This window comes from Drosophila persimilis, unplaced genomic scaffold (genome assembly GCF_003286085.1).
Source record: "Drosophila persimilis strain 14011-0111.01,24,50 unplaced genomic scaffold, DperRS2 tig00000477-arrow-pilon, whole genome shotgun sequence".
Taxonomy (NCBI): Eukaryota; Metazoa; Arthropoda; class Insecta; order Diptera; family Drosophilidae; genus Drosophila; species Drosophila persimilis.
In genome coordinates, this window is record NW_020825313.1 from 3,682,106 (window position 1) to 3,695,065 (window position 12,960).

A 12,960-nucleotide genomic window follows, 5' to 3' on the forward strand; every position below is an offset into this window, starting at 1 on the left:
GACCATGGTTGTCATATAATAATCAGAATTAGACATAAACAATATTTACAAAGGTCGCCAAATTTATTAAAAAAATCGCAAAAATGATTTCATGGCTCATACAGTAGCGAACAGTGAAATGTGGACACTCATGTTGTCTAACTTTAAACCGATGGCGCGTATTCAAAAACTCAAAAGTCAGTCGGGAAACATTCTTATTGTGTAGATTCATTTATTAGCTGTTAATTAACGTCTCTTTTGCATAAAAAGAGATAGAAGTTAAAACAAAATAAATATAAATGTAAAAAATGCCAAAAATTACTGAAGCCGATAGGGCATATAGCTGCCCTATGGAATTATTATTAGCTGGAATTGGGGTAAGAAAACATTAGTTTTGGCCCTATTTTCCCAAAACTTGGGATGAGCAAGTCTTCTTTAAACAAATTTATACACAATTTCGATACACAAACGCGGTTCGGTAAAACGGCCACCGCTCTCAGAAAGTAGGAGGAGAAACACCCCAAAGGACTATCAAGGTAGGATCGTATTCTTAAACATTGCAGCATCTAAAATCGGTTCGAAATGGCATAAGATATTAGAAGGCAGATTGTTCAGTCAAAAATACGACTTTTGACACTAACAATGCTCCAGAAAAGGCGCCAATGGTCCAAACTCAACAAAACTTTGACTGTAAAACTAAATGGTATTCAAGTGTATTCTTTTTGATTTAAGGATTCTTTTGAAAGCAAGGACGTTTGGACTCAAACTTTTAATGAGTATGTGTAAAAATTTAATGTAATATGCATATGAGTATGCATATAGTAGATGTGTGGGAGCAACAATCGCGAGAAAAAACAATCTTACAAAACTGGTACAGGGAACGATTTAAAAGAAAGAAAGTTTGTCTTTATTTAATTGGAAATTTATTTTCGTATAACACACATTCAATTGTACTGTACCCTACTATTTCCTGATGACCGACTAAATTATGTTCGACATCATTAGGTTTTCATGGGATGCGCTTAATTCAGGAATCTTTCGTTTTCTTTTGGTGGTCCGATCTCTGTCTTTGTCATCACAATGCTGCTCAATAACGCGATTGTGAACAAATTGATGATGAAAAAGATGATGACTGATAGCGAAGATGAATCCGTATCCAACAAACCCCGAGCATACCTGATAGCAAAAACTATACAATTATTGTATAAGAAACAAATACCACCTACATTTTCGATCGACGCTTCGCGGTGCGGTCGTGCGGGGTACTGGTACTTAAATTCCCTTTCACGCTATCCTTCGCCCCTGACCGCTACTCGGTTGTCTATTCGGGTTCGTCAATGCCTTGGGCAGCTTAATCGTCTCAGAATTTTTATGTACCTATCCATATCCTAAATCTAAAAAGTTAAGGTAATACAATATCTTATAATACCACAATTCAAAAATGTTTAAAAAAAGTGTTTTCTGGGATTCACTTAAAAAAGGACCAAAGACATGCCGAAGAAAGAGAGCAACGTTGGGGCAGTTTTACAACCCTCTTGTTCGAAAAACCTTTCACTCATGGGAATATCTAAAAATCTAAAAAATCTTATCTATCTAACGTATCCAATCTGTCACTAAGCGCTAACCAAATTGTGGTGGTATTTTGTTTATTTTTGTTGTGCTGATTATTTTGACGCCGTGTATTTGTGATCAACCGTATTATTTTTAATGTACAAGTACATTTTAAAATGCCCTGAACCCAATGGTCCCATGGTCAAATTGGGGGGGTTCGTTTGACCGAGTCTCGACTCCTACTACAAAACTTAAAAAATAGAATCCCGTGACTCTACAGGGAGCTAACTCCGAAAACCACAATGTGCCTATTCCGAGCATACACGAAAAATAAACAGCACAAGGGCGTACCCGAAAGTATTAGGGGCTTTCGTCTGTCTGTTCCAAAAAGATCGCCAACGTGAGGTCTTGAGATGGTAGTCGCCCCACAAAATTCTTTACCCACCCTTCCATGATTTCCAGTTGTGTGAAGGTTCTGGAAATCTCTATAATTCTCACCCTAACCTACGTCACCATGTCACTAGGAAATTATAAGCCTATTCCATATTCATTGCTAACGTAACTTCAATATATTTTCCGGTACTTAAAACTAGGCATTCTACCACGTAATCAGGAAAAAACTAGCAAACACAAGTTTTTTCCACCAAATATAAAAAATTATTTAATTTCGACCAGTAGGCAAATCAATGAGAGGAAACAAAATGAATCAATAAAGGATAGAGATAAAAATAAGAGATAAATTTCTATACAAACGATAGGGTATTTGAATGGGATATAGGATATGAGAAATAATGAAATGTTTATGTTGATCAGTGTACTTGTCGATTAAGCTCCAATGCATTAGCGAAATGCATGGAATTCGAGCAATGCAAGCTTAGAGCGGAATTGGTGTGAACGCAATTGTTGCGCTCTATTAGCAGAAGCGGCCGGCCGTTGCGCATGCCATTTAGAACTATGCGAATACCGGCGCAAAGGAGAAAATGGAAATTGGGTCTCTTACAGCTTCATTACAGTGGTCCCTCGCTGAAAGGAGCCTTTCGTTGTGAAGCTGTGGAATCAATATTAGTGTGTGCCCATGTCGGAGAGGGATTGGTCAAAAAGGGGGGGCAGTTTTAATTTAATTTTTTTTTTTATTTTGTCTACCGACAAAATTAATTAAGTTTTAGGAACCTTGGGAACCTAGCGGTTCTATCGAGCCAGGACTGTGATGCGGAGATTAATGAAATTTACTGAAACGTAACGCTACACTATGCTAAAAAATCTTAGTCCGGATCCGTAAGATCTTCTTCTAGGCCGTCGCAGAGAGTGAGTTAGCGGACCACACGGGGGGGTGATCCATATAACCTGTATTCACCGAAACTACAAACTTCATAGGTTATGGATAGCGCATGGGTTATGGCCGGTAGGGGTTATGTAACCGGGCAGGTGAATTTTTCCATCGAGCTCCCAAAAGGAGCCTCACATCAAGGTCCCACTCCCGTCAAGGGTGGGAGTGGGAGTGTGGGAGTTCTGCAACTTTGGAGGAGCTGGGTGGGCTGCCGATCGTGGGCGAAACAGAAACAAAACCACGAGGGCTAGAAAACAACGAATTTTTTCCTACAGTGCACTTGAACATACCGTTTTTCCGACTTTTCCACGGGGACACGAGTTTCGTTATTTTCTGGCAGAGATGTGGGACGCACGGTTTTGCAAAATAATTGGTGACGAGGCATGGCAAATAGGCACTTCAAGCCAGGGTAGTTGCCTTGCCAGTTTTCTCGGCGCACGGCTATTAAGTTCACACGATTTTCGAGAAACACACACAGCATTGGATTTTCGAAGTTTTTTTAAATTTTGTTGTTTAAAAATATATATTTGTTACCGTAGCGGAGACAATCACCGGCTGAAGCGATTCGAATTTTCAAAAGAGAACGAACTTGTGCTTTTGGACTGCTTAAATAAGAGCTAAAAGATGTAAACGTAACGCTTCGAAAGCTTCTCTGCGATGCGCTGCACAGCACTTGGGAAAAGCTTAGCTCAGCTATTTCCTAAGTCGAGCTTGCATACACCCACCCCAACTATGCTACGGCCTGCATCTGTAATTGGCCCAAGCTTATTGCATGCGATATGCCCGAGCACCATAGCAATAACCTTCCACGGATCTTGACTATCCAATCGCAACCGTTACAACTACACTATGGTCCAGAAGTAGTTTTTTTGTTGGCATAAAGTGGAAAAATTTAGTTAAATACTTCAAACATAGCATCTTATGTCATGAATAGTTTTTAAAAACTTTAGTAATGACAATTGAGCAGTAGTTTCCATTACTGTTAAACCCACGGGCCGGCACTGTAATTCAGCTTATATTACTTGATTGGATATATGTATGTACATATGCCGCTGTGATGACTTTTATACTAGTTTTATATACTGCTGTTTATTAAGTGCATTTTCCAAGAGGTAAGCTAAGGCTTCAACACGTGTAAGTGAAGTGGAATTTTGTATTTGAAGTTGCTTTCTCGTTTCAGTTGGGTATTTCAGGTGTTGTTATCGTTTTCAATGGACAAAGGCCATTAACAGAAACTGCTGACAATACTCAAGCTTGCCTGAATAAACGGACCATATTATTACTTATTACTTACGATCAAATAGGACATTTATAAGTACAAACTGGCTTTATGTAGGCAAGTCATTTGGCGTCAACTTTCTGATAGTACGCTTATTAATTGTTTCAATTTAAAAGCTGGCCAAAAATATTCAGTTAAGTTTTAACGATTTTTTTTAAAATTAATTAAATTAAATTATTTCCATGTAACGGGTAAAAGCTTTTTGCCGCAGGTCACAGGGATATACATAACAAAGTACATCAGTATATTTAGACAATAAAGGTTGAGAATTGGTATTTTGGTTAAACTGCTGCAGAAGTGTTTGCAACGCACATTTACGACCCACACGATATATATTTATTCTTAATCGGCAAAAAGTTCTCTTTTTTTTGGTTTTCTTGGTCAAAATCAATCTTATAGCTACCATAGTAACACAGTAAACATACGTTTGTATATGTTCTTGGTTTGTGACGTGGGGAGGGGCATGTTTGGAGCCTAACAAAAAGACAGAATGAAATTCGAAATAATCAGCCAGGCTCCGTTTTTCACATTCACAAAAGTTTTCCGATTTACTTTTGAAATCACATAAATTGGGGCTCTCTTTTTCCCATTCCGCAAGATTTCTTCGTTTTCAAAACGAAAACATTTTCGTTGACGAAATGAAAAGTAAACGGCTTTTTATACAACAAAACGAACCTTAATTGCAAAAGGAAAAAAATAGATGACTTATTGATTCATTAACATCAACTTGATACCTATATCAGGGTAATTTACCTTGTGCTTTCTTTATAAATAATTTTATTTTAACCCAACCTAAAATTTGGCTCGGAAAAAATTGGCCACAGCAACAACAAATTTCGTTTTGGTGTAAGCAGCTGACGCATTCCGATTTGGTTATCGGAACGTTGGCAATTAATAAATTTTTGCGTATAACAGCACAAATGTGCATGTAACAGCTCAGACTGTGCTTGTAACATGTGCTTAACAGAACGTCTGGGTGAGCACAGCTGTTTCCCGCCCAATTTAATTCGGACTTCAAAATGTAACATATCGATAAAAAAAATATGTGAAAAATGGAACACCTTAAAACGAAAACGAAACGTTTTGGCTGAAAACGTAATCCGCAAAAGTAAATGAAAAACGGAGCCTGCCTGAATATAAAAATAAAAAATTTGGGGGAAACAAACTATTTGTATTGATTCTTGACTTTTTGAACATTTTACAATATATACACCTAATTCTGTTTTTACACGGTAGATTGGTTCCTGAAAAAACCGTGTAAAAAAGACATTGATCGTATTCAAAAATAGGTGACTGGTTCCTTATCTCTAAAACTTATTCAAATTACGAAACGTTGGAAAAACAAATTTGCATAAAAAAAATGCCTTTAATTTGTATTGATAGTTAAAATACTAACACATTTGTATTGCAAAAATGTAATCCCCTTAAAAAGGGAATTCTCCTACATTTTGCAAAAAAACACTTTCTTGTTTTTATTTGGTTTCTATACGTGTTTTGTTATTTTAAACCATTCTAAATGGAATAAAATCGTGTAAAAATTTAAAATTTAAAATTGTTGATTTTCAAACCGTGTTATTTCAAAACCGTGTAAAAAAGGACCGTGTAAAATAACAATTAGGTGTATACAAAAATGTACATAAACGAAAAGAGCAGCAAATCATTCAACGGTATAAAAAAATATTAAATAAAGAAAAGAAAAATATTAAAAAGCATCTAAACCAGAGAAAACAGATACAAAATACGAAAACCACTGAAAATGGGTGGAGGAAAGGATATACGTCGCGGCTTGGAGCCTTTGGAATTTGAAGAATGCATTGTCGATAGTCCAGAGTTTCGTGACAATTTAAATAAACATGAAAAGGAGCTGGATCATACTAGTCACCAGATAAAGCGAATCATCAAAGAGGTCAAAGATCTTATGAGTGCGGCAAAAGGTGAGTAAAAGGCAACTCGTATATACATTTTTACCAATTATTGCATACATACAAGTTAAGATTCTCAGCTACACTAATGTATGACATTAAAATCTGTCCCTCTCATATTGGCACTCGTAAACCCTCCTTCAACTCGATCTTAATGAGTTAAAGATGTGGTATATACAGTGGGCTGCAAAAGTGAGTACATACTCATAATCACTGACTTTCGCCTCCCATAACAGGCAAACGAATAAAGCCAAACAAACCAAATTTGTTCCCCATATAAATACTTGTATTCTTAACAAATAAGCAATAATTACAAGAACGAGTAAAAATTTGTCAAAGAATGAAAAGTAAAAAACCAAAAGAACTCGCATGTACTCGGTTTTGCACTTTTTCATAAAAATTAAAGTAAATCATAATAAACGTGCTACCATGTAAAGCAACTTCAGACCATAGTAATAAGGAATAATATGAAATATTGAAATATTATGGTCTGAAGTTGCTTTACATGGTAGCACGTTGGTCCTCTACAATAATGTTATGTTATTCAGTTCAGAAAGGAATATTTACAACTTCTACAAGCCTAGCTTCTTAATTTTCCGGAGAAATATATTTATCCCGAATTTAACTAACTTTTTTACAAGAGAGGAATCCGAAGCAAATTGCGAAAATTTTTCGAGAATGACTGGTTAATCAAAATTTTAAATTGCTGGAGTGGTTATCTCAAAGAACCGAACTTAATCCGATGGAAAACCTACGGTCAATCGTGAAACGACGGCTTGCGCACTACGAATCAGCGCCATCTAACCAAGGCGATCTCTGGGGATGTATAGATGCGGAACGCAATCGTATTCCAAAAGATATTTTTGGGAATTTGATAGAGAACATTCCAAACCGTATTAAAAAAGTAATATCTAATATGGGTCTATGCACGACGACAAGTTCGGGCACGTTTTCTCTCTCACCCGCACGCACTATTTGTCGCTCAATGTAGCCATACTGAGTTGCGGTCGCAGCAGCAACTCTCAATTTTCCCCCTCGTTTACCATTTATAACCATGTATACCTATCACTTTTTACCGCCGTTCTCCATATTTTTTTTTCATAATCACTAGGTAATCACGTCCTTCAAGGAGTTTCGACATTATATAACCAGGAGTGTTTTAACGTTTATCAATCGTTGGTCTGAAGAATTTGATTGCCCATATATTACTAACACACTCAAAATCTCATAAGTATGTCTGACACCCTAATTACACTGACATGAGCTACCTATCGATAGTTGAGTTAACTCAATAACTCAGAATGGGTGTTTACACCTGCATGAAATTGAGTTATTGAGTATAGAGTCTGACTACTGACACGTGTGTTACCAACAATATTTTATAAATCAACCAAACTACGGAAATTGAAATTAAACTGGACGGAAAAGACTTGACTATGTTTGCTGTGGAAAAACAATATGGAAAAGAGAAGAGAATAGCAATAGCCTTATATTCCATATGATCCTCGTCGGAATATCGCACGATACGGAGTCTCTTCGTTGTGTCCAAATCCATTTTTGTGCGCTATTGCTCAGTTTTTGACAAACGGCATCGCGAAACAGGGATCATAAAGAATCAAGAACATCCCGTGCAGGAACTTGGGATGGGGAACAGGGAAATATTCGGAAAAAAGAGCAAACGCCACTAAAACGCTAGTATAACTCAACTTTTAAAAACCTCTAAGCCTCTATAATTATAACTATAATAAGATCAAAACTCTAGCTCTATTATTCTTGTCTGTGGAGCCCATAATACAAAGAACGAAAAGGTATTATTGAATCTATGCAAAAACAATTTGCAATTTTTGACTTTCGCAATCTGAACTAAGACTCTTGGAGACTCTTGCTACCATACCGATCCAAGTAAAAATATACTGATCTTCTTTCACTATCGCAGAATAGTCAGTTCCTTCTTGGACAGATTTATTTTTCTGTTCGCTTGTACATATTTCTCTTTTATGTCTTATTTAAATTTTTTTTTAATTTCCATCAACTGTGTTTCCCTTCAATATTAATATAACATTTTTTTTTTATGGCAATGAATATTTTTTCAGAGGTGAAATTGATTTTTTTTTCATATAAGTCACAACTAGTTTTGAACAACTTTTGAAATTAAGAAAAGACGATGAATGCAGCCATCAATCGGTCTAAAAAACTTTGCAGCTTAAGCTTACTGTCTGGACAATATTAGACATTCAAATAAAAGTGTAATTATTTTTTGCATCCTTTTTTTTTAATCAAAATTTGTAATTAAAAAAACTGTTTTTATATTGGCACGTTAATATGGCGTCGTTATATTTTTTAATATAATTGATATATACCACACGGTATGTAACGGAATGTGTTGAAACGGCCATACATTTCAATAAACAAAACCTTCATAACAAATAAAAAAAAATTCATTAAATTTTGGAACTTCAAATTTATCAGAAAAAGTAGGTCTGATGTTGATGAAGAGTGATATCAAAAGTTAATGGATAAACATACAACATGATGAAGTCGTTACATCAAAATCTTCTCTGTAAACAGCTCGTATAAACTTACTTATAAGCTACAAATTGAAGGAATGATTTATATGTATACTATTATACACTAGTCGGCATAATTATTTTGACGAATTAAAAATCGGGTATTTTTTAGCATAACTTTTTTGTGACTTTATTAAGAATTTTTGATTTATTTTTCTTTAAAATATATAACTTATAGAAACTTAAAAATAAGGAAACAAATATATTTGCATTCAAACTTAAAAAGATTTTAATTAATAAGTAGTTTCACAGTATGGCATAAAAATTTTGACAAGATTGTTTAATTTAAATAACAAAGTTTAAACTTTACAAAAGTGAATGAATTCAGCAAAATTTAATAAAATATATATCCTCCTTTAGCTTCAATAACTTTTTATAGTCGCCGTGTTACCGAATCCACTAAATTTTGAAGGATCTCCGGAGATACCGCTTGCCAAAGGGAAGTGAGCTCAGAAATTGTCTTTTCTCTCTTTCTTTCTTTCTCTCGTATTGTTGAACGAAACTGTTCTTTTGCGTTTTAAAACAAACCAGACGTTTTCAATAATATTCAAATCTGGACTTTGAGGAGGCCAGTTCAAGGTGGTAACACCAACATCCCTCAAAAATGTGGTAATCATACGGGCTTTGTGGCCTGGGGCATTATCCTGTTGCAGGATTAATGACTCTCCAATCAGCCTATTACCGGAGGGGAATGCGTGTTCATGTAGGGTGTATAAATAATTGCCCTGGTTCATTGAGCCGGTGATAGGAGTAAAGTCTCCTAGCCCACTGTATGCAACACATCCCCAAAACATGACAGAGCCTCCGCCACGGCTCACTTTTTTACAAACCGTTTACCGTTTAAATGAGCTTTTATCAGTCCACAAAACGCTTCTCCAGAACTTCTTTGGCTTATGCACATACTCCTTTGCAAAGGACAGTCTTTTTAGTTGGTTTGCCTTTGTCATAAACAGCACGTCCTTGGACTTAGAGGTATTAAAATGTCATTTCTTTAAACGTCGTCAGGCTGCATCAACTGATTGGGTTCTCTGCGGTCAAGTTGAAGAAGTCTGCAGCAATTTAAGGCTTCAGAAACACATTTTTTGTAAATGCTCGTAGGACTCGGACTTCAGTTGGAGTTGTTTTACGCTTGGCGCATGATCTGGTTAAATTTCTGAAACCATTATTTTTTTAAACTTATTACATTTATAGTGAACAATTTCGTTCAACAAGACGAGAGAAAAGACAATTTCTGAGCTCACTTCCCTTTGGCAAGCGGTATCTCCGGAGATCCTTCAAAATTTAGTGGATTCGGTAACACGGCGACTATAAAAAGTTATTGAAGCTAAAGGAGGATATATATTTTATTAAATTTTGCTGAATTCATTCACTTTTGTAAAGTTTAAACTTTGTTATTTAAATTAAACAATCTTGTCAAAATACTTATGCCATACTGTGAAACTACTTATTAATTAAAATCTATTTAAGTTTGAATGCAAATATATTTGTTTCCTTATTTTTAAGTTTCTATTATTTATATATTTTAAAGAAAAACAAATCAAAAATTCTTAATAAAGTCACAAAAAAGTTATGCTAAAAAATACACGATTTTTACTTCGTCAAAATAATTATGCCGACTAGTGTATGTGTAATTCGATATAATTTTATTTTAATTTCGCTTTTAATTTCGCTTTTATCTGAACTTTGCTTGCTTTTATCAAAAGGAACATTATCCTAAGCAGAAATAAGAAAATATTCCGAAATTCTTAAAAGGTATTATTGCTTTGTGCAGATAGCTATAACGCTGATAATGACACTGATAACGCTGATATCCCATAAAGTATACAAATCCGCTACATACATACAAAACTAAAATCCTTCTGTCTGTTTCTATACAAACTAGTCGCTTAGCTTGAAAGCTATCTACCTATAACTAAGCTAAAACACATGATTTTTGATGTACGCACCCTAAAAGTTATCAAGTCAATACGTAATATTTCTACTATAGGAACAAAGGAGCGGGAACGTTAAAAGCCTGGTCCGACCCGCGGCTCTACTTTTATACCTTGTACTTAGTCAGTGTACGTATACAGGGGTGGTCAAAAGTATTTACACAGCGAGTTTTTTTTTTGCATGTTCAAGTTTAGGAGTTGTTTTTGTTGTTGTTGAAATCAAAATACAAAAAAAAAATTACGGGCAAAAAGCTTGATCTACTAGGAATTGGTTGAAAGAAGAACTGGAAAAATAACTGTTAATGGAGTAAAAATAGAAGCATGTGAACTGTTGTCAAAAGTATTTACACAAATTTGCATTGCTTCAGAAGTATTTACACAATGCAAATTAGAGCTTATTCTTAGACTTGGTTTGACTTAGTGCAGTCGTTTTTTCGTTTATTGCAGTTGCAATAAGTAAATTTAATTTAAAATTTAAAATTAACTTAGTAAAATGGTGAAGACAAAGGAGTTGTCTGTTGAAACTCGATCCGAGATCTTTACAAAATTTAAAAGCGAGATTTCAGCGTCGGAACTGGCCGAAACTTACAAAATTTGTAGAAAAACCGTTTATAATCTGGAAAAGAAAAAGGACAGGAATGGAAATTTACAGAATTTAAAAAGAAGTGGAAGGAAACAAGCGATGGATGAACAGGAATGTAGACGTTTAATTGGCATAGTCGATAAAAATCCGTCGATAAGCCCAGTTAAATTGTCTGCAGATTCGCAACAATTGATTGACAAAAAAGTCTGTGATGCTTCAATACGTCGGGGATTGAAGGATATCGACATACGAACGTATACAGTGCGAAAAATAATAATAATAATAATAATTTCCGAGGCAAATAAAGCAAAACGCCTCTCATTCGCATTGGAATACGTTAAAAAACCAAAGGAGTTTTGGTACAATGTTTTATGGACAGATGAAGTAGCTTTCCAGTTCCAAGGCTCATTCTGTAAAAGATTTATGCATCTACGACAAGCAAAAAAACAAAGTGCAGTGCAACCATTAAACAGATTTGGTGGAGGCACAGTGATGTTCTGGGGGTGCATGTCTTACTACGGATTTGGAGACTTTGTTCCAATAGAAGGCACTCTGAATCAGACCCGGTATCTAGATATACTGAATGAACATGCTTTTGTGCCTGGTGATAGGCTATTTCCCATCTCTGACTGGATTTTACAGCAAGTCAATGCTCCATGCCACAAGGGATCGGCACGTACAAAATTTTTACGAGATCTCAATGTGGCTGTTCTTCCCTGGCCTGCGCAGAGCCCTGATCTCAATATCATGGAAAATGTTTGGTCGCTTATTAAAGGACAAAGAACAATTGATAAAAACCGAAAACGCGACGCTACCATCGAGGAAGTAAAGGAAATTTGGTCGAAATTGGAACTTGGATATGTTCGCCACTTAGTGGAATCAGTACCAGCCAGGTTGCAAGCAGTTATTGATGTCAATTACAAAATATTAATCATTATTATTATTATTCATCCAACAAATTAAAAAAAAAAAATCATTAAATCATAATAAAAAATTAACTTAAAGTTTTGTGTAAATACTTCTGCAGCATTAAAAATGTGTGTAAATAATTTTGACAACTGATAAACGTCACTCTCCTTATTCTCCTTATTCGTACAAACAGTTATCTTTTCCAATTCTTCTCTCATTCAATTGCTAGTAGATCAATCTTTTTGGCCAAAAAGTTTTTTTTATACCCGATACTCAAAATGAGTATTGGGGTATATTAGATTTGTGGTAAAAGTGGATGTGTGTAACGTCCAGAAGGAATCGTTTCCGACCCCATAAAGTATATATATTCTTGATCAGCATCAATAGCCAAATCGATTGAGCCATGTCTGTCTATCCGTCTGTCCGGCCGTCCGTCTGTCCGTCCCCTTCAGCGCCTAGTGCTCAAAGACTATAAGAGCTAGAACAACGATGTTTTGGATCCAGTCTTCTGTGATATGTCACTGCTACAAGAATATTTCAAAACTTTGCCCCGCCCACTTCCGCCCCCACAAAGGGCAAAAATCTGTGGCATCCACAATTTCGACCATACGAGAAAACTAAAAACGCAGAATCGTAGAAGATGACTGTATCTTCTAGAGTGCAAAATCTGAACCAGATCGTATAATTATTATAGCCAGAATCAAGAAAACAATTTCATTCTTTCTCGCTCTGTCTCTCTCTAACACACAGGTTTCATGGTCGGTTTTGCCAGTTGCAAAATATGAGTTCAAGGATCTCAGAACCTATAAGAGCCAGAGCAACCAAATTTGGTATCCACACTCCTGTGATATCGGACCTTGACCATTTTGTGTCAAAATTTCGCCACACCACCTTCCGCCGCCGCAAAGGACG

At 35.7% G+C, this 12,960-nt stretch overlaps 1 protein-coding gene across 2 annotated transcripts in view; it reads left to right on the forward strand.

Annotated features, from left to right (window-relative positions):
- The first annotated feature begins 5,846 nt into the window (after nucleotides 1-5,846).
- The window catches only part of LOC6603208 (rho GTPase-activating protein 26), a 287,480-nt gene continuing 280,366 nt past the window's right edge, over nucleotides 5,847-12,960 (forward strand). Inside the window, exon 1 of one of the 2 annotated variants that reach the window (XM_026989983.1) lies at nucleotides 5,847-6,070. In XM_026989983.1, coding sequence (XP_026845784.1) covers nucleotides 5,893-6,070 — 178 coding nt within the window. In that variant the 5' untranslated portion in view covers nucleotides 5,847-5,892. The remainder of the gene's footprint in view (nucleotides 6,071-12,960) is intronic. The other variant, XM_026989982.1, reaches the window with a different exon arrangement.